At 44.5% G+C, this 22,414-nt stretch overlaps 1 protein-coding gene across 1 annotated transcript in view; it reads left to right on the forward strand.

Annotated features, from left to right (window-relative positions):
* Window positions 1-22,414, forward strand: part of LOC108784872 (VPS10 domain-containing receptor SorCS3-like) — a 436,296-nt gene that overhangs the window by 168,582 nt on the left and 245,300 nt on the right. Inside the window, exon 4 of the mRNA XM_018553807.1 lies at window positions 9,078-9,236. Within this exon, the coding sequence (XP_018409309.1) occupies window positions 9,078-9,236 (159 nt within the window). The remainder of the gene's footprint in view (window positions 1-9,077; window positions 9,237-22,414) is intronic.

The raw sequence follows: 22,414 nt of genomic DNA on the forward strand, positions 1-22,414 counted from the left end.
TTCCTACTCTGTCAGGCCATTGCTCGGATTAAGGGTCTGTTATGGAATTTTAGGGGGGACCCCACTATTTGTTTTGTTTTTTGGGCGTTGGTTCCCCCCTTAAATTCCTACCAAACCTAAAGGGTCTGTTATATATTTGTAGGGGAACCCCACGTTTTTAGTTTTTTACATCGGTGGTCCCTCCTAACATTCCTACCAAACCTAAAGGGTCTGGTATGAATTGGGAAGGGAACCGCACACTGCTTGTTTTCTGTTTTCGATTCTATTTTTTAACAACTAGCAGGGAATCGGTCTGCTTTGGCGGAGCGTTCTCCCCACTCCGGCTGTGTTTAGCATGTTCGTTCGGCTCGGCTGTGTGCTTGGGCTGCTGTACGGCCATTGAGAAGGGTTGCTGCAATTAAAGCGAGCCGAAGGATTAGCCGAACGTTTAGCTAAATCCTTCGGCTCTTTAGTGAATAACCCCGTATGTGTTGCATTAATATGTGGAAAGCAGTTATTTAAATAATTTGTATGATTTTTCTCTATTGTCTTTTTTTGTTTTCATTATGACCATTAATAATTTACGCTTCTCTTCAGCACCATTAGTCCTAATGGGGCAGGAAGAAGATGGAGCAGGACGCAGATGGAGCAGGAAGCAAACCCCTCCCCCCCCTCTTTTGAGTGTTTGAAGGGTTTCACAGGCACACACAAATTTAAGGCATGGTATCTATTTGCCCGACACAACCCCATCTTTAACCACTGTACTGAAATGAATTTTATACCATTTTTTGGGGGACAGATAGAGCTTTCTTTTGGTGGTATTTAAACACCACTGGGGTTTTTATTTTTTATTATAATTAGGAAAAATTACAGAAATTTATTTTTTTACATTATGTTAGGAAACATTTATTATTACCCAGTTTTTTGGTAAAATATAAAAGATCGGGTCACTTTGGGTAAATAGACACCAAACATGTCAAGCTTTAAAATTGCGCGCACCCGCGAAATCGCAGAAATCTACCATACCCAAAATTGGCCCTGGCGACACTTTAAAAGCTTTTACAGCTTATCACTTTAGTGTTATCAGTGATTGATGGCCCTAGACTTATTGCTCTCACTCCGACGTTCGCGGCAGCGCACGCACCACGGCGGGGCGTGCCTGAGCGAACGTCTAAAGACGCCCGCTCAGATCTAGAGAGCTCTGGGCCGGCCGTTTTTCTACTACGGCCGGCCCGGAGGTAGTTAATACTTTAGCAAAACAATTGGGTAATATATTGTGTTTGTGTGCGCTAAAATGTCATTTTGTGCATGTTATCCTAAAATATTGGTTTAAAGGAGAACTATGGGGTAAGTGTTTTTCCACCTAGTTCTCCTCAGGGTCGCGGGAGGACACAAACTAGCGTCCTCCCGTCATCCAAAGCTCAGTATATAGCGAGCTACAGCTCACGGTATACTGAGACTGCTGCAGCCGGGATGGATCCCGACATTACTGTCGAGATCCTCCCAGCTACGTGAGTGAGAGCTATCTAGAGGCAGAGCCATCTGTGCCCGCCCCCTCCCCCGTCCGTTCCGCCAATCAGCGCTGGAGGATCAGACAGGTGAGGGGGGAATCCCAGCCGGGACCCGTGAGTGACAGTCACGGCTCTCTGCAGGGACATGATCGAGAAGTGGGCGAGCGACGGTATGTGTTCATTCACTTCCCAATCTATTGAGCCGACCTGTGACAGTTTTATTGTCAAACGTCGGCTAGAACTATGAGGCTGAGTGATTTTCACTCACCTCATAGTTCTCCTTTAATAACATTTAATAACATTTGTGCAAATATCGTGCAACATAAAAAAATTGCATCTAGCACTGTTTTATTCTAAAGGGCCCCTGCTTTCAGAAAATATATCATTATTTGGGGGGTTTTAAGCCGTTTTCTACCAAAGAATTCAGATTTTATCATGTGTGTGCAAAAATGTAGAAGTTGCTCTGGACGGAGATTGCTCCGGATGACTTCCATCCCTGGTGTCTTGGCCGCAGATATATATCGTAGAGGTGTAACTTTGTGTTGATGAAGATAATAGGTGCTGCACGATTAGACGCCTGGTAATCAGAACATTCTGTATCAACGGAAAGGGCCTCCTTTTAAATTTGAGCCTTCAGGAAAGCCGCGGCGGCCAACAAGTAATCAGCGGACACGGGAGAGCATTTTCCTTACAGCGGGAGGAAGGCACGGCCGATAATGTAGGTTAATATACCAGAAGAATGGAGTACAGCAAATTACTGAAATGTCTGTGCCAAACATACAATTTACTTCATTTCAGCTGAAAAAAAAAAATACAATAGTGGTTCAGTTCCTGGTTTCCGAGTAATGAACGTCCGTGAAGTTTTCTGTCTGTGGCTTCAAAGAACCCCCTTTAAAATAGAAAAGTGAACTTTATTCCTAAAGTGGACCTGAACTCAAGAAGAGAAGATTTGCCATCCTATATGGAACATCTAGACCTGATTTTTGTACCCGGAAAGGTCTACTTTATGTCCTAAAGCATGTTTAAACCCAATGGCCAAAATGTATATATTGCAGCTTACCCAGTGGTGTCTTTTTGCTGCCTGAGGTGGTGGTGGTGGCGGGGTGGTGCATACAATCAGAACAGTGGGAGGTGGAAAGAGGAGACAGTGCTGCCAGACACGAGAGTGACACCGCCCTCTGCAGGCTCTGCATCTCCCTGCCCAGCTCTTAGCACCCTCGGATGCTCTGGCCGATGTCCCGCCCAGCTCCGGGCAACCAGTGATGTCACTGGTTGCCCGGAGCTGGACGGGACGCCGGCCAGAGCATCACAGGTTGCTAAAAGCTTAGCAGCCTGAGACGCTCTGGCTGGAAAGAGGGCGGCAGGCACACTGCAAACATTGTGCAGCACAGCGGCCATGACGCTCTGCCTGTCGCCCCTTCACGTGGTCAAAATACCCCAAAACATTTTAAAAGTTCCCCGGCCCTATGCACAATTTTTAAGCTTGCCATGTTGCATATCTATTTACTCGGCACAATCTCATCTTTTATATTGTACGAACAAATTGTGTATCATATTATGTTTTTGTGCACTAAAACTAACTGAAGTATATTTTTTACTGAAATGAAGGGTTTGGTAAAGAGTTGCGATAACATCATGCGGCATAACATTTTTCAACTGCCGAAACAGGTTACTTTAAATTTAAATTTTAAGAGCAATTTAAATTTAAGGTTTTTTCTCTGAAAAATGAAACACAGTTGCTCAAATATGACCTACAATTTAAATTAAACTGCTGCCATTTTATTCTGCAAGGTGTCTGCTGATGTTCAGGAAATATATTCAGAAAATTATATTTTAGAAAATATAATTCTAAGTCATTTTTAAGTCATTCTAAGCAAATTTCAGGATTAAAATGTAAAAAAAAAGTGTTTTTAGTGGGTTTTTAAAAATTATTTTAACTCTTTGTCTGCTTCCCATCTGCTGCTTCCAGGACAGGTTATAGAAATGATATTCTTAGGACTGGCTCACTGCCCGCCTCGTATTTCCTAGCGCTCCATTTATTATCATTATTATACAGGATTTATATAGCGCCAACAGTTTGTGCAGCGCTTTACAATATAGGGAAGACATTACAATCACAATACAAATCAAGACAAGATGGTAAGGAGGGCCCTGCCCCTGAGGGCTTACAATCTAAAAGGTGGGGGAAGTGATACATGAGTAGGTAGCTGTGTGGGGATGAGTTGTTTGAGAACGTGATGATTGAATGGTTAGGTTGAGGTGGGATAGGCTTCCCTGAAGAGATGAGTCTTTAGGGAATGCCTAAAGGCAGTCAAGGTGGCCGTCATCTAGCAGGTTGGCCGTCGGAATGTAATTCCCCTCTTAATAAAGTCTGTCATTTAATCTAATATTACGGAAAATTATGAGATTTTAAGAAGCCATAAATTATATCCGACACATTCCTCGGCGTAACGTTGCTTCGTCCTTGTGGCGGTTACAAATGGCAGCGCCCGGATTTTGGCAGGAGACTCTCTCCAACCGGAGTTTGTTTATTGGTACTTAATGAAATGCAATTAATCTAAATCACTGGTGGGCAGGATGCGTTTGCTGAAGACTGATAATTGCAGACTGGCAGTTCACTCTTTAATAAATGAGTCGATCCTTCGCCCGCAAAAGTCACTGGATGGTCACGGAAGGTAAAAAACAAAACAAAACTCTTTAATGACTCCCAGTCTCCGTGGGCCTCGTCCGGTCTGCGTCCAAAATGTTTATCAATTTGCATTGTTCAAAAAGAAGAGATTCGTTGCAATTTAGCGCCAGGATGCGTGGTTGGGTTATCCAAAAGATTCCGAAAGCTGGGGCAGGTATAAAAAAGAAGAATGAACACAACCCTCTCTTCATACATGAGACATAAAATGATGTATTATAATACGATATGTACAAATGTATCATTTATATGTGCAAGTACCTGACTGTTACCTGATATCAGCCTTTTGCATTCCCTGTACACAGGGGCATCCTTACACCTTTCACCATGTGAGGCTTTGAGAATGGGCACTGGTAGTGCTCATTACAGGGGGGGGGTTTGATTGAGTTGTGTTAGTGGATATTGGAGGTGCATAGGTGGGGGGTAGTGGTGCTCGGTTCCTCTGTTCGGCATTTCGCCCAGCTCACTGACATCAATGGTTGCCAGGAGCTGGGCAGTATACCAGCCAGACGGTCCCACTCAGCTTTTGTCAACCAGTGACATTGCCAGAAGCTGAGTGAGGAGTTAGGTTGGTGGATGTTGGCGATGCACATTACTGGGATGGGGGCGGGGAGGAGTAGTCGTGCATGGTACTTCTGTTCAGCATCCCACCAAGCCCACTGACATCACTGGTTGCCAGGAGGTGGGCAGGATGCAAGCCAGACAGTCCCACTCAGCTTCTGGCAGCCAGTGACGTTGCCAGAAGCTGAGTGAGGAGTTGGGTTGCTGGATGTTGGTGGCGCATATTACCGGGATGGGGATGTGGCTGGTAGTGGTGCTCGGTTCCTCTGTTCAGCATCCCACCCAGCTCACTGACCTCACTGGTTGCCAGGAGCTGGGCAGGACGACAGCCAGAGCATCCCACTCAGTTTCTGGCAACCAGTGGCATTACCAGAAGCTGAGTGGGGAGTTGGGTTTGGTGGATGTTGGCGTGGTGGTAACATCAATGGCAACATCAATGGTTGCCAATGACGTTAATGAGGGCAACCAATGACGTCAGTGAGCTGGACGGGACGCTGGTCAGGGCATCACAGGTTAATAAGAGCACTTAGCAACCTGGGACATACTATGGCCCGACCCCCATGTGACCCAATGAGATGCCACCTGAGGCAACCATCTCAGGTAGGGAAGGCGCTGCATGTACAGCAGAGCTCAGGCTGGGAGAGAAAGAAGCAGCACAAGGAGCCAATCAACACACTCCAAAACACCCAGTGATTATGTCACGGAGTCTAAAATAAGGTATGTAATGCAAACAGAAATACTTTATTTAAACATTTCATTAACATGTTGAGGGGGAGAACCAGGGAAGGCCAAATAGGGGGGGGCTGGGCAGGGAAGGCAAAATATAAGCAGATTGAATTTCATCTTCATTATATTGGCTGTTGCAGATAATATTACAAGTCCTTCGCGCAGCGAAAAGGTTAATAGAGTTTCCTATGAAAACAACTTTGCGCATCAACTTCATGAACATAAAGCAATTTTATGGCGCGCAGATTCTGAGGGAGCTGTCTCCAGATGTGTTTTATGTACGACAGAAAACCTCCCGCAGCTTCCTCGAGTGCCGGCAATCCAACATATTTCTGGCTGAGGGCAATTTGCCGGCATTTGTCATATTTGTACTGGTGCGTCTCCCGTGCTAATCTAAGCTCTGCTTTATTTTTCAGTTTGACGTCTTCAAGATTAGTAAGATGCACCATTATTTATTAATTCGGATATGAACGGGAGGGGGGTGGCTTGGGCCGAAAGGAGAACAGTCTTGCGTAACAGAGTGGTTATAGAATATACAGTAGAGATGCAAAAGATTTACTACAAGAACCTCAGATAGATGCCCTGTCAGTCCATACAGGTGCGATATTTTAGATTTTGGTGGATGAGGGCACGTAGAATTATGAAATGACTCTGCAAGGCAAAGTCACAGGTTCACGTTAAAACTCAACTTTGGGATTTTTGAAGATGAAGATCTTCAGATGGTTAAAACAAAGGCAGCTTGGGCTGCAGCACTCACCTCCTCTCCGGACCTGTCCCTCGCAGTAATAGTCTTCTGCCACTAGAGGTCCTTGGTTGGATGATGGTAGGTGGTATTATGAATTGACTCTGCAAGGCAAAGCCACTGGTTCTCTTTAAAACGCAACTCTGGGATTTTTGAAGGTGAAGGTCTTCAACGGTTAAAACAATAGCAGCTCAGGCTCCAATACTCACCTCCTCTCCGGCACTGTCCCTCGCAGTAATAGTCTTCTGCCACTAGATGTCCATGGTTGGATGACGGAAACTGAAATTATGAATTTACTCTTCAGGGCAAAGTCACAGGTTCACTTTAATACTCAACTCTGGGATTTTTGAAGATGACCCATCTTCAAATGATTAAAACAAAAGCATTTCAGGCTGCAGTACTCACCTCCTCTCTGGCGCTGTCCATCTCACCTCCTCTCCGGCACTGACCCTCGTAGTAATAGTCTTCTGCCACTAGATGTCCTTGGTTGGATGACGGAACCTGAAATTATGAATTGACTCTTCAAAGAAAAGTCACAGGTGCACTTTAAAACTCAACTCTGAGATTGTTGAAGATGAAGATGTTCAGATTGTTAAAACAAAGGCAGCTCAGGCTGCAGTACTTGCCTCCTCTCCGACACTGTCCATTGCAGCACAAGTCTTCTGCCACTAGATGTCCTTGGTTGGATGACGGAACCTGAAATTATGAATTGACTCTGCAAGGCAAAGTCACAGGTTCTTTGTGGCGGAAGGTGCTAAGAGGAGGAGGACTCAACACGTTACCTGACTGGACTAAAGAGTTCTGCAAAAGCCATGTATAAAATAAATATGTACTTGCATTCATGGGGCGGGTGCTTGACTAAGGACGGGGAGGATGAGCCCGGCTATATAATTTTATCCCTCCCGCTCTGCAAACACATACTTACTTTACCTTTGTTACCCAACCACTCCATTCAGCTATCAAGAACAAGAAAAGCCACTTTGAGTTAAATATCAATCCTAACCCTAGCCTTACACTGGAATATGGACTCCCATGTGACATCTCTGGTGTTTTGTGATTGGGCCAGTGCTGTGACGTGAGTCACATGATTCTCCATCGGTGGAAGAACTAGTATTTTCTTGGTTGCCTCCAGCTGAATGGAATGAAGGAAAGGTGAGTATGCAATGTCTGGGATATTGGGCATTAAAGCAAACCCATTGCTTAGTTTTGCATGGACAAAGAACAGGATTTCTATAAATATCTTCGTTGGAGTTGCGGAGAACCTGACTCTAAATGTTGGATATTTAAAGTAGAACACCATGCAAAACTTTTTTTGTTTAGTATTGTATACTATGGGGAAGGGTTACTGATCTGTAAAAATTGTCTATGGCTGGAATTGTTTTGACAGATGTATGAGCATATGTGGCATGTGTCGAATTACCTTTGGACCCTTTCTTAGGTCTTCAGGGGTGGGATTTGTTAAAAATGGGTGTGGTTTTACAATGACACTCCCTCAAGGAGTAATGTGCCTGCTGTAATGCATTTTCTTACCATATGTAATCCTATTCTGCAACTACTTGTCTACTTCTACCTTCTATCTTGCAAAGTAATTCTGTATAGTTAATGCAGTTAAATGTGTATTCTATATTAAACGTTTTTTTTACACAGCTGTGATTTGTGTTAAAAGCTGCTTAATTATTCACAGAGCATTTGAGCGCTGTGTTGAAAGCTAAAGCTCTATGGGTTATTCGGTTTGAAAATGCAACATATGCTATTCCCAAAAATATCTTTAGAGATCCTCCGTTCACCATTTTACATTTCTCAGCAGCTGGGTGGCTCAGTTTAAGGTTTCAGTTAGAGAAAACAAGCCCTAAAGCAGTCAGTGTCTGTGTAGTATCTCTTAATAAAACCCATAGTTCTCTAGGAATCCTTTGTCATGTATCAAATGTATATTTGTAAAACAAAGATATGAGCCAGCTGTTAATAAATTTGCAAAAAAAAAACCTGACACATTAATAATTATATTTTATTTATATATAATACCACTTCCTTTAGACCAGGGGTGGGCAACTCCAGCCCTGCAGCTGTGTTTTATCTAGAAATCCCAACATGCCTCTGCCTCTTGCAATGCCTCATGGGACTCCACAACAGCTTGGGGGCCGCAGTTCTCTTTTATCTTCATCAGTTCTAAGCTCACATGGGGGTCTTTTTAAAGGAGAACTATGGGGTTGAGGCTTTTCCCCATAGTTCTCCTTAGGGTAACGGGAGGACACAAACTAGCGTCCTCCCGTCACCCTAGGCTCAGTATACCGTGAGCTACAGCTCGCGGTATACTGAGACGCCGGAGCGGATCCCGACATCGATGTTGAGATCCGCCCAGCTGCGTGAGTGACAGCTGGCTCTGCCTATCTAGAGGCAGAGCCAGCTGGACCCGCCCCCTCCCCCGTCCGTTCCGCCAGTCAGCGCTGGCGGATCGGAGCGGGGAGGGAGGAATCCAGCCCCTCCCCTGTCACGGCAGAGAGCCGTGACAGGATCGAGAGGTGAGCGAACGCCGCTATGTGTTTGCTCACCTCCCGATCTACTGAGCCGACCTGTGACAGTCTCATTGTCACAGGTCGGCTAGAACTATGAGGTGAGTGAAAAGCACTCACCTCATAGTTCTCCTTTAATACACAACAAAGTTGTTCCAATGGGAAAGCCCTTGGTTATTATATACAGCCCCCATCTTTCATCTGTTCAGCTGCAGAACTAAGAAAGAAATATATACATCTGGAAGTATGCAAGGGATTCCTTTTTCATCCATCAACATTTAAACTGCCTGTTGTCTTCCAGCCTTGTATATTATGCGTTTAGGTTTATCTGGTCCTCATGCTTTATTTACATTGTCTTCCAGATCATGCTGCTGAGTGACCCCGATGTAGAGAGCAGTATATGGATCAGCTCGGATGCTGGAGCCACGTACCAAAAATACAGAATCAGCTTCTACATACAGAGTCTCTTGTTCCACCCCAAGCAGGAGGACTGGGTGCTGGCGTACAGTCTGGACCAAAAGGTAAGGACCGCCATTGTTCTTCGGGCCAAGATAAAGACTAATGTAGCAAGTGGTCAGGAGGATAGAATACAAAGTGATGTATATATAGGAGCAAATAAATTCTTGAGGCCTTTTTGTTATGTAGAAGGTCTTCTTTATCTTCTAGTTCGCCAGTGTGATGGACTCCCTAAGAGGGCAAGTGTTGCCACAAAGCTACAGGATTCTAGAGGCCCTTTGTTTAGGGACGCAGCACCCACATTGTCCTCAAGCAACAAAGGAAGCAGTGACAAAACAAGTGTTATAATAATTCTTGTTGCCCTTTGGCTCATTAGTGAATTACTCTCTATGTTTTCTTTTTAAAAAAGTCTTTACTTCCACTTTAATCTGGTTTTAACTGTCTAGGTTAGGGGTAGGCAACCTTGGCTCTCCAACTGTGCTGAAACTACCAATCCCATCATGCTTCTGCCTCTGGGAGTCATGCATGTGGCTTGCAATGCCTTATGGGATTTGTAGTTTCAGCACAGCTGGAGAGCCAGGGTTGCCTACCCCTGGTCTAGTTCATAGAAGAGAATGTCTAAGCATTCGCCCTCACGGGCAGGGCCCTCCTTACCATCTTGTCTTGAATTGTATTGTGATTGTTATGTCTTCCTTATATTGTAAAGCGCCGCGCAAACTATTGGCGCTATATAAATCCTGTATAATAAATAATAATAATTCAGTGAAGGTACCTGGGTATCTCTACATTGAGTGTCAACATTGGAAAGGACATTCAGGCCCCCTAGAGGCTGGTACGTTCCATATTCAAAGTGAACCTGTGAGCCATTTTGAACGTCTATTGTAACTCCTCCCAGGACAATGCAAATTTCCTACTGTTACCATTTTTATCCAGCAAGATTTATTCTGTGCCCCTCTCTGATTTAGTTCTACTTTGTTGCCTGGTGCTTCCCCTGATTCAGTGGCTTAGTGACGTAATGTTCTGCCAGGTGCCATTACTCTGTCCCACGAAACCATTTGGCTGGAAATTGACATTCTCTTTGGACATCTAGTGAAGCAATTCTGTTAAAGGAACCATGAATGTCACTACAATCTCAATACAAAATTAGTAAATCAAACGTGAGATTGTAGTCCATCCTGGGAGCGGTGACTACTCTACAACACACACAGGGACCATGGGGGACAAAGTAGCCCCCCTCCAGAAGGAAGGACAGTGTCAGCACCAGTTCAGAGATGATTGGAGGATCTACAGCCGAGTGATACACAAATAAGATCCATTGTTGTTCATAGTTAAAGGACTTGAATGTATTTTTAAGATTTAACTTCTGAGTGTAGTGTCACTTTAAAGGTAAGTATTGCAACAAAAGCTGTTTTGTTATTTATTTATACTTATAGCTTTTTATTTTTTTTCACAGTAGTTCTGCTTTAAGCAGACTTCTTATTTCTATCAGAAACTGAGGTGACAACTGCGAGTATTTCAAAAGCCTTTTAAAACTTCTTCTTCTTCTTCTTCTATACTGCCAAATGTTACTTTGTCTAACAATAGATATAAAACATGTATTTTCACCCTAACCGTCTTTTGAATTGTAATAACGGCTTAGAGAATGACAAGCATATATAAAATGATAAAGAATAAAAATACAAAGAGAAAAAAAAAAAAAGAGTAAAAAAGTAAAACATCTAAAAGAGTGAAAGGAAAAAAAAGAATACAAAGAGAAGAATATAAAAGCATATTGCCTAAGATAAAGAAAACTTATTTTTAATAATAGACAATGTTTATAAATATCTGTGTGCCTGATTGAACTTATCACTGCTCCGCTTCTTTAGGGGGTTTGCTTCTTATTTTATAGTTTAGAAAAATGAACTAACCCGAATGGACAAATTAAAATGTGACCCAAATTGGTGCAATTTTCTTTTTAAAAAACAGATTAAAGTGGAAGTAAAGACTTTTTTAAAAAGAAAACATAGAGAGTAATTCACTAATGAGCCAAAGGATATAGCTGTAGCTTTGGCTAATCCTTCTTTGGCTCGCTTTGGCCTCAGGAGCCCTAATCACAATGGCCGAACAGCAGCCAAAGGCAGCTGAGCAGCCCAGCCGAACGCATATGCTTTGGCTCGGCTCAGCCGAAGTCACAGCCAAAGCCAAAGTGCTCGGCAGAATTTGGCTATTTACTCACTGCCATTCGGCCCCTATGAGAATAGGGGCGAACCGCAGCGAGCGAACTGCCGAGAGGTTCGGCTCAGCCAATCCAGATGTTGTATCGGCTGAGTCGAACCTGTTCTTCACTTCGGCCGAAGGGAGCCGAAGCCGGCCGATGTTGCGGCTGATTTCAGCCTTCGGCAGCTTAGTGAATAACCCCCATAGATTTTTTTTATGATACTAGAGGCTTTGCATGTCTCTTCTGTCATAGATGTTGCTATGACTTTGTTCTGTAATTGTACACTGAGCCGCACATGCACACTGTGCCAGAAGGAAGTAACTCTAATGCATGCACAGGACTAACATCATCGGCCAGTCAAGATAGCCAAAGACTCCCAACCCGGAAGTTATTCTTGAAACAAGTCCTCATTTGAAAATATTCCCCCAACGCTGCTTGGGTAACAACTCAAAATGTGGGATTTGCCTATCACTTTCAGTCACAGGGTGACAGTGATCACCAGGACAAACAGAGATGGTTGAATAACCTAACCAGGTCCACAGAGTTTAAAAACCTGATTGGAGTTCTAACCTCTCATCAGTGCCATCCAAAGTTTAAAAAAAGGAAATCGTTTTGGGTTTAAATACTTTTAAAGATCACTGTTTTCTTGTGACCTTATTTTTTTGTGTTCCATATTTCAATTATTGCATTTTATACAAGGATCTGTAATTCTTCCCTTTAGAGCACGGGTTCTTAAAGTGACATTAAATACAGTAGTCAAATCTTAAAAATCCATTCAAGTCCCTTAACCATTAACAACAATGTATCTGCTTTGTGTATCACTCGGCTGTAGATCCTCCAATCATCTCTGAATTGGTGCTGACACTGTCCTTCCTTCTGGAGGGGGGCTACTTGTGTTCCCCACGGTCCCTGTGTGTGTTGTAAAGTAGTCACCGCTCCAAGCTCCCTCCCGGGATGGACTACAATCTCACGTTTGGTTTAATAATTTTTTATTGAGATTATAGTGACATTCATGGTTCCTTTAACAGAAATGCTTCACCAGATGTCCAATGAGAATGTCAATTTCCGGCCAAATGGTTTCGCGGGACAGAGTATTGGCACTTGGTAGAAAGTAGTCACTAAGTCAGGGGAAGCACACACTGTCCTTCCTTCTGGAGGGTGGATACTTCTGTTCCCCATGGTCCCTTTGTGTGCTGTAAAGTAGTCACCGCTCCAACCAAGCTCGCTCCCGGGATGGACTACAATCTCGGTACAAATTAGAAAACTAAACATAAGAATGTAGTGCATTCCGGGAGCGAGCTTGGACTGGTGGCTACAGACACGCTTTAAGGGGCTACAGATAAAGACCTAAAAAATGAATCTTAGTATATGCCAGGGCTATGGCCCTCCAGCAATGGTGCAACTACAAATGCCATGATGAGATGTCTGTGGCTGGTAGAGTTTTGCAATGCCTCATGGGATTTGTAGTTGCATCATAGCTGGAGGGCCGGAGGTTGCCTACCCCTGATATATGCAATCACCTTGTGTTTGTTTAAACAACAACATTTTGATATATAGTTGAATAGAATGGTAAAGGGTTATAACTTGTGTCATGTATAATCAGGGACGGATTTCCCACAAGGCCAACCAAGGCCTGGCCTCGGGGCAGCAGGAAGTAGAGGGGCAGCAGGGGGTGTGGAATTCCTATCTCCCGATGCCCAGGACATGCAGTTCTTGGCGCCGGGTGGGTAGTTGTTTTCTACATTTAGCCGGGCTTTGAGCAAGCAGAACTAAATGTACAGCGGGGAAGCCGCCGCTTGTTTAATACAAGTGATCTTGATGATGTCACCGAGATCACTTGTATGCAGCCTGCAGGTCAGCCATTCTCCAGGGGTGGGGGAGGTTTAGCGGGTAGGGGGCTCATTGAAGACCTGGCCTTGGGGCAGCAGAGAGAGTAAATCCGGCCATGTGTATAATTGTCCATGTTCCTGTTGGGTTGATTGCTTCTCGTCTCCTATCCTGTTGACACCCAAGACAGAAAGTGAAGGGGAAGCTCCCCAACGAGTTCCAAAGATGTCCCTTCCGCACTCCTTACTGGTATGTCCCTTTTAAGGTGGGTGTTGCAGTGATAGTGGATGGCGCCACTTCAAATCCAAGTAGTAAAGTATATCACCAGCACACCAAAGTAAAATCATTTTATTGATGTACACACATCTTGTCATAAAGCAACGTTTCGGGGCCACTCAGGGTCCCTTTATCAGGCATGCTCCCCAACGAGGACACACATGGTAAAGAACTAAGCTGGAGTTGGTCAAGATTCTCAACCAGAAAGCAATCCTACTTTAATGTTCTCTTCCCACATATAATTTGTTATGCATGGGCCTCCGGCAGCTAGGGCGGCCGGTATCTCGTAACAGAATAGAATTCTGCATTTTGATGTTTGACAGTATAAATAAGTAAACTATTTAAATAAAGAATGGGCACAAAATACAGCAAAGCAGGCAGCTGCCTGACACATCTTATCAATGATTTACTCGGAGGATATAAGTTTGATGCTGTTTGTCAGCAGTCACGCTGTTTGCGGGTGACAGCTGTTCATCCATATTGGGCGCCCTGGCCGCAGATGTGACACGGCGCTCTGATCTCCCCTCCGTTCTCCGGGCGGCTCAGGCCACCATCCGTCTTTCTCCTTGACAGCTGTGAAGATAGCACGAGAGTGACTGCTTGGTGGCTGCCATAGAGCATGCAGAGGAGAGCTGGGCTATTCCGTTACTCTTTCAGTGTCGATGCACCATGATGCAACAGCACTCACAATGCTGCGGCAAAACATTTTCATTTTGCGCCCTTTCGAGCATTTGCACAATAGATTTTGGTCAGGCAAAGAAAAGTGCATACTATTGTTTTTCATTTATATTAATTTGTATATTCATTTGAATGTATATTCATTTATTTAAAGGGAACATGTAATAAATAATACGTAGGCATTATACAATTTGGCTGCAAAAGAGGAAATACACTTTAAAGAAAGCAACATATACACACATGCACTGTACACACACGCAAGCACAACACACACACAGACACACAAAGGTTGAACTTGATGGACCTCTTTCTTTATTCAACCTCAAATACTATGTAACTATGTAACATGTGGTTTCTTTAGCTAACCCATAGTGCTCTGACAATCTTTTATCATGTGACTATCATTTCTAAAACAAAAATTTAACATATTGTTACATATTGCAGCCTACCAGTCCTTAGAAGAGATGTCTGCTTTAGTTTTCTTTTTTCAGGACCTTTTTTCCCTTTATTTTCACCCACTAATCCTGTGAATAACACACTACCTGTTCCTCCCTGGGTGGCTATGCTTACTCATCCACTGTACCTACGGAAGGAGCCATGGTTGTAACCCAGGCTGGACTTCATGTATGACTTTGCAGCTCTCAATTACATTAGGGCTATTGGGATGAGTAGTTGACAGAAGAAAGATAAAGTTGTTTGCGCTTACTTTTATGCTCCTAGGAAATGACAAGAATGCAGTGTTGTGATTATGGGAGGTGGTTATGGAAGGAGTCAGAGGTGGGGCTAGGAAGAGTCAAGGGGTGGGGCTGCGTGCTGCAGGGGAAAATGAAAGATGATACTCTTCCATCCTCCCTTAAAGGAGAACTATGGGGTCAGTGTTTTTCCCCATAGTTCTCCTTAGAGTAACGGGAGGACACAAACTAGCGTCCCCCCGTCACCCTAACCTCAGTATACCGCGAGCTACAGCTCGCGGTATACTGAGACGCCGCAACCAGAGAGGATACCGACTTAGACGTCCGCCCAGCTGCGTGAGTGACAGCTGCCTCTGCCTATCTAGAGGCAGAGCCAGCTGTACCCGCCCCCTCCCCCGTCCATTCCGTCAGTCAGCACTGGCAGATCGGAGCGGGGAGAGGGGAATCCAGCCCCTCCCCCTGTCACGGCAGAGAGCCGTGACAGGATCGAGAGGTGAGCGAACCCGGTATGTGTTCGCTCACCTCCCGATCTACTGAGCCCACCTGTGACAGTCTCTTTGTCACAGGTCGGCTAGAACTATGAGGTGAGTGGAAATCACTCATCTCATAGTTCTCCTTTAATGCTGGGTGGGAAACACAGCTGACATCAGTGATTGCTAAGAATGCTACAGTCCTAACAATCAATGCCTGAAGAGGAGTTGGGACCTGCTCTGGGTTATGGCTGGCTGGTTGGTGACCGCAATCACGGTTTGCGGTCCAGATAGAACCGATTCTCAGTCCATGTCTGAACCGCAATCCACCATTTAGGGACCTACATTTTGGGCTACATTCTGTGAGACGAATGGATGCTTTATTTGCAATTGCGCAAGTAGTAACAAATAGGATTTTTATATGCATACATTACATTTACGCTTACCCCCTCTACAAGCTCCACTCACTGCCCGGGTGCAATGTGGGTGCTAGGAGCCGTCCATGCTCCCTAGTTACACTGTACAAGAAAATTCGGCACACCGCTAACTTCACCATACAAGTAGTTTATTGGGATCCAGCAGCCAGCATGGTGTAGTCCCTGCTTTATAACTGCCCACCTCTGATGTGTTTCAGCTTAATGGGCATAATTGATCAAAAGCCTGTGAGGATGAAACACGTTAGAGGTGCGCAGTTACTAGGCAGGAACTACACTATGCTGGCGGTTGGATTCCAATAAACCGCTTGTATGGTGAAGTTAGCAGTGTGCATCATTTTCCTGGACAGTGTAGCTATGGAGCGTGGACGGCTAGCGGGCGCCCACATTGCACCCAGAAAGTGGAGCTTGTAATTGGATGGAGTGGTGCGGTTTCTCAGCATTCTTGTACAGTTTAACCGCTTGCCATCCGCCCGTTGTGAAAAAACGGATGGACGGCAGACTCACACGGGCGTGTTGCCGTCTTTAGACGGCATTTTTTTCCTGCTCGCGCGCGCCCCCGGGGCAGAAGAAAAGTTGCCCGTTTTTTACAGCCGTTACCGGCTGTTTCAGATACAACCGATCGGCGGCTCTATAGCCGCCGATCTTTTGTATGTTGCGATTTGCCCGCCCCCCTCCTCCGACCCGTCCAGTGCCGCACAGCCGCCACCTGGAGTGCCCACCCCTCCTGACCCCTCACCCTCAATCCCGGTATCCGCTAGCCAATCTGTGGCCCGGGACCGGCTCATCAGGGGGGCGTCAGGAGGTAAGATGGGAGGGAGCTCATCAGCATCTTCCTCCTTGCTGATCTCCCTCCGTGCTGTGAATGCCGAAGTAATGTGTAATACATCACTTTCGCATTCACCTGTCAGTCATCTGACTGCTATAGCCAGAGAGAAGAAGCTGATGAAGCAGATCTCTGCTTTATCAGCTTCTTTTGGGGTCCCCAGGTGACATTAGGGGTCCTAGAGACCCCTAATGTCTCCATAAATAGGACCTGTCAGTGTGCCTTTGCTATTATATAGGGGGATTGTCATCCCCCTATGTGATAGCAAAAACAATAAGTGTAAAAATAAATAAATATAAATAACAAAAGTACAAAAAAATAAAAGTCACAAAAAATGTTTAAGTCCCCCATCCCCACGTTTACGCACATATAAACGTAAATATGCGCCAGATGCACCAGCGCGCAAAAACGACAATTGCGCTACACATGTTACATACCGTCGAGAACGTCGGAGTGAGAGCAATCATTTCAGGGCCATCAATCACTGATAACACTAAACTGATGAGCGGGAAAAGCTTTTAAAGCATCGCCTATGGGCAATTTTGGGTAATGTCGTTTTTTGAGCTTTCGCGCACGTTCGCAATTTTAAGGCTTGACATGTTTGGTTTATTTTTTCCCGACGTGACCCCGCCTTTTATATTTTATTAAAAAATTGCGTAATAATAAATGTTTTAGAATTTAATATAGGGGAAACTGTTTTTTTTTTTAAATTTTTCTGTCATTTTTCCTTAATATAGTAAAAAATAAAAACCGCAGTGGTGATTAAATACCACCAAAATAAAGCTCTATCTGTCCCCAAAAAATGGTATAAAATTAATTTCAGTACAGCGCTGCATGACGGAATAAATGTCAAAGTACCTCAGTGCTGAATACTGAAAAACGGCCGGGACAGGACTTCAAGTGGTTAAAATGTAAGCATATAAAAATCCTAATTGTTACTACTTGTGCAATTGCACATAAAGCATCCATGCGTCTCACAGAATCAACCACTCCATAGACAGAAGAGCGCAAGGACAAAAGCACTAAGCAAAAAGCGCACAAGCTATGTCAAGCATTCTGAATCCATCTTGTACTGGTCTTAGCCTGGTGCCCTCTTATCGGGTGCTCTAGGTTCCTGCACTTTCCGCTCATTGGTTTAATTCTAATCAAGACTCTCCTATAATATATTCTTTCTTGACTCAAGCTCCGTACTTCCTCCGATTACCTTCACTTACCCGAAAAACAATTTATCCCAAACTTTTTTTCCCCTCCTCCTCCTTCTCCTCGCTAATCAGCATGCAAATGTTACCTTTTGATGAATTTCTATTTTTTTTTGTATAATCCTAATTAGTAGCAGGTATTTAGTCTAGCAATTAGCCCCCATCAAGTCAATTTGAAATTAAAATAGAGACCTTGATTAGAAAACTCATTACCGTAGCGGCATCCTTCCCAATAAGCAACTCGTTGCTCGTTCTCCAACTAAATAAAGTGTGGAGCACCTCCAGTGTGATGTCAATTTGCATAAATATGGGTAAAATATAAGTGGGATATTGCAGGGGATTATTGCCGGTGATTTTGCCGGATCTGTCGCAGATAGACTGGCGTAACCCGTTTTGGATAATAGTAGGGGATTAAATTAGGTTATGGGATTTGATTTAAAAAAAAAGAGAGAACATTTTTTTTTTGAAGATTCTCTCTGACAGTATCTGATCTGATTGAACCGTGTTTCCTGCAGATCTCTAAACCTGGCTCCATTATTAGCAGGGTGTAGATTTTTTTTATCTTGATATCGCTCACAGAGCTCCAAAACCTTGTTGGAAAATTGCAAATTGCGGGTCTGCATCAAAGGACTTTGGGCTTGATTCAGTGACCTCAGTATGAGATGCTTCAGAAATAACTGACAGGTGCACTTGACCTCCATCTTTTGTGCTTTTGACCTACAGTCGATTTCCTCCTGACCAGCATTTTACCTACTGTTGACTTCCTTCTGACCTGCATTTGACCTCTAGTTGGCCCCCTTCTGACCTGCACTTGACCTACTGTTGACTTCCTTCTGACCGGAAGTTAACCTCCTTATGACCTGCATTTGACCTACATTTGACCTCCTTCTGACCTGCAATTAACCTAAAGTTGATTTCCTTCTGATCAGCATTTGACATACTGTTGACTTCCTTCTGACCTGCATTTGACCTATAGTTGACCTCCTTCTGACCTGCATTTGACCTACAGTTGACCTCATTCTGACCTGCATTTGACCTCCTTCTGACCTGCATTTGACCTCCTTCCGACCTGCATTTGACTGGTAGTTGACCTCCTTCTGACCTGAATTTGAGCTGCTATAGGCAGGTTTTTACATTCACATTAACCTCCAGTATTTACCTCCAATGGCCACCACTTTAAAGGGGGCATTCTTTCCATTGATCATCACTGAGAGAGAGGCATTCTTCCCACTGGCCACCAATGCAAGGGGCATTCTTCCCAATAGCTACCACCGTAGGGGACGTCCTTTCCATTGAAAAAACAAGAGAACCCTGTGCGCTATCTAAGTGACACCAGAGGACAGAAAAGAGGGGTAATGCATGCACTCACAAAAGACTGGTATATGCATATCAGCTGCAGCATCCTTCCCATTGACCACCGCTTCCCATTGACCATCAATGTAAGAGGGGCTTTACTCCATCTGACCACCAATGGGCATTCAAGGTTCCTCAAGACCTGAAAATGATTTCAGAGTTCCTCTGAGGTTGAAAAGGGCTGGTCTACAGCATACTTATATTATGTGCCATCTGAAATAACACAGAACCAAGATGCCACCTCTGAAGACAACTAATCTGTCACTCCGCTCTCCCATTTCATCCAAACCTTGAAAAAGATAAAAACTGGGGAAAAAAAAAAAAGCAAATAAAAAGAGCTGCAAATGACTCGTTTTGCAAGAGAAAACAAAATACCTGGAGGAGCTATAAAAACGAGCAAGGTGCCAAAATACACTTGTAAAAAAGCACCATGTGCGATTGTAAAACAAAGTTATAACCGATGTAATCTTCCTAATTCATCTTGCAGAACCTCGGGAACGACTGGCGGTAATGCAGATGCACTTTTAGCACGGACAGAGCCGTGTACACGGGAGACAGATGTGCCTGGAATATACAATATCGCAGCAGATTAGCAAAAGCAAAATAAAAAAAAATCCATCTCCAGGTTGCGGACTCCAAAAGGGGAAAGCTTGACGCGGCGGATCTATGTAAAACGTACCCTTGGCGGCCAATCGACAAACTTACAAACGTGCATTATTTAACGTGCTTTTTTTTTTTTTTTTCTGCCATTCAATGTTGATTAAAGGAGAACTATGGGGTCAGTGTTTTTCCCCATAGTTCTCCTTAGGGTAACGGGTGGACACAAACTAGCGTCCTCCCGTTACCCTAAGCTCAGTATACCGCAAGCTACAGCTCCCTATATACTGAGACGCCGCAGCCGGAGCGGATCCCGACGTAGATGACGGGATACGCCCAGCTGCGTGAGTGACAGCTGGCTCTGCCTATCTAGAGGCAGAGCCAGCTGTACCCGCCCCCTCCCCCGTCCGTTCCGCCAGTCAGCGCTGGCAGATGGGAGAGGGGAATCCAGCCCTCCCCCTGTCACGGCAGAGAGCCGTGACAGGATGGAGAGGTGAGCGAACGCCGGTATGTGTTCGCTCACCTCCCGATCTACTGAGCCGACCTGTGACAGTCTCATTGTCACAGGTCGGCTAGAACTATGAGGTGAGTGGAAATCACTCATCTCATAGTTCTCCTTTAATATACAAATTCCGAAGCACAGAAGCTGACAGTTGCTCCATCAATTTATAATGACGGTGGAGACAGTTGGGCCAGATCACGCTGAAAGAACAATGCAAAACTCTCCAGCAAAGGGGACCTCATTAAACGTCTCCCTGACATTTACATTGAGATATCAGACATTTTTGGAAACGGGGCCATGGTGGAATGTAATTGTCTGGCCAATGTGAGCACCAGGATGGAGACATAAATATTAGGGTTGCACAGATACCAAGTACAGTACTCGGTACAAGTCCGAGTACATGTACCGATACTTTTGAGCTCCAAGACTACACTAGATAAAAATTCAAAAATTAGGAGGCTGCTGTCACTTGTAAGGAGCACACGGAGCTTCTGGGATTTGTATATCTCTGTTCTAATGTAGGATTTTGTTTTTATAAATATAAATAAAGGGATGCACAGATACCAGTTTTGCGAGTACGAGTACTGGTACTTGCCGAGTACTTACAAGTACGAGTACTGATACGTTTTTGTTTATTGTCATGTGACAGTTTTTCTAAAACAATACAGACTAATGATTTCAGGACAGTGGTGGAGTGCCAGAGCCCGGTCCCAGCTGCAACCGCTGCCACCCTGGGAGTTCTCATGAAAATGCCAAGTATCAGCTCTGGTACTCGAAAAGTATCTGTGCATACCTAATAAATATCATGGAATACCAAGAGCGGTAACCCCGAGCTTCTTCCTCCTACACAGGACCTTCATAGGGAAGTGTAAAACGTAAACCCATCTACATCTCAATAGGCATATCGGTGTAGAAGACAGTCACTACATAATCCACCCAATTGCAGCATTCTCACGGGCAGAAATACCAATTTTTAAGCATTTTTAGTCAGGTCACATGATCAGTCTCCTTTTCCCCACTGCATGGCTGTTTTGCTTTAGTCACCAATTGGGTGGCACCATTGGTGGGGTGACACCCGGGTGACACCATTGGAGGGGTGACACCAAAATGACTCACAGTCATTTTGGTGTCACCCCCCTCTGAAAAGTCGGGCGCTCGGTCATGGACCGAACGCCCGACAGTATCAGGAGAGAGGAGGGGACCCGGCGGCATACCTTATCCCGCCGTGTGACTGTCCCCTCCTCTCTCTGCCGGCGTCTATCACCAAGATGGCCGCCGGCAGGTATCAGAATACTGCCGCGCGTTCGCGATGACGTCATCACGTACGCACATGGTGAAGTCACGCGCATGCGCAGTGACATCTCGGCGGGGTGAATGCTCCGGGTGTCTCCCAGCCTCGGGACGCCCCTGGCTTTAGTTACATGTTTTGTAAAAACGTGAGAGCGCCGCAGGTTTGTATCAAGCCCGGTAGAAGTTTATTATAGGTCAGATGATGAAGCCAACGTTTTTCGGGGGCTTACAGCTGCTCTTCATCAGGGCTGGCAACAAGAAATATAAACAGGGCTATTCACTAAAGGGTGAAGAGTTTGGAGAAGGCCGGAGAAGTGAACAATCTAGGCCAGAATAGCTGATTTGGAAACATTCTCCAATTCAGTTCACTTTCCAGTTCAGCTATGTTGTCCCAGATTGTTCTCTTCTCTGGCCTTCTCCAAACTCTTCACCCTTTTGTAAATAACCCTGAAAATGATGATTTGAGTGATCGTAGTTTGGCAAGTCTGAAACTGTCCAACTGGCCTAATTTTATATTTTTTGCTGTCCAATACTCAGGGACATCCCTGGCCGTATTACTGCCTGAGGTGGGGTGGGGCACGGTCCCATTGAGCTACTGTCACTCAGTGATATAAAAAAGCACAGAGGAAACCAGTGAACCTAGCCATACACAGGAAATTAACCCTAAACCATCAATTTGCCCAAGTTTAAGCTTGAGGACCCTTCAAACCAGTACCAATGCTTTACCTAAATGTGCAGCAATATACTTTACTTGTAATGCCGTGCCATTCACTTGAATGGGATCCCAAGGATCCTTACCCCCCATGAAATGCATTTATTATAGGGATTTATATACCACCAATAATTTACACATAATAATCATAATAATAATAATAATAAAATACACATTTATTACTCAGCTG

Source organism: Nanorana parkeri, unplaced genomic scaffold, assembly GCF_000935625.1.
Source record: "Nanorana parkeri isolate BGI_ZX_2015 unplaced genomic scaffold, ASM93562v1 scaffold130, whole genome shotgun sequence".
Classification (NCBI taxonomy): Eukaryota; Metazoa; Chordata; class Amphibia; order Anura; family Dicroglossidae; genus Nanorana; species Nanorana parkeri.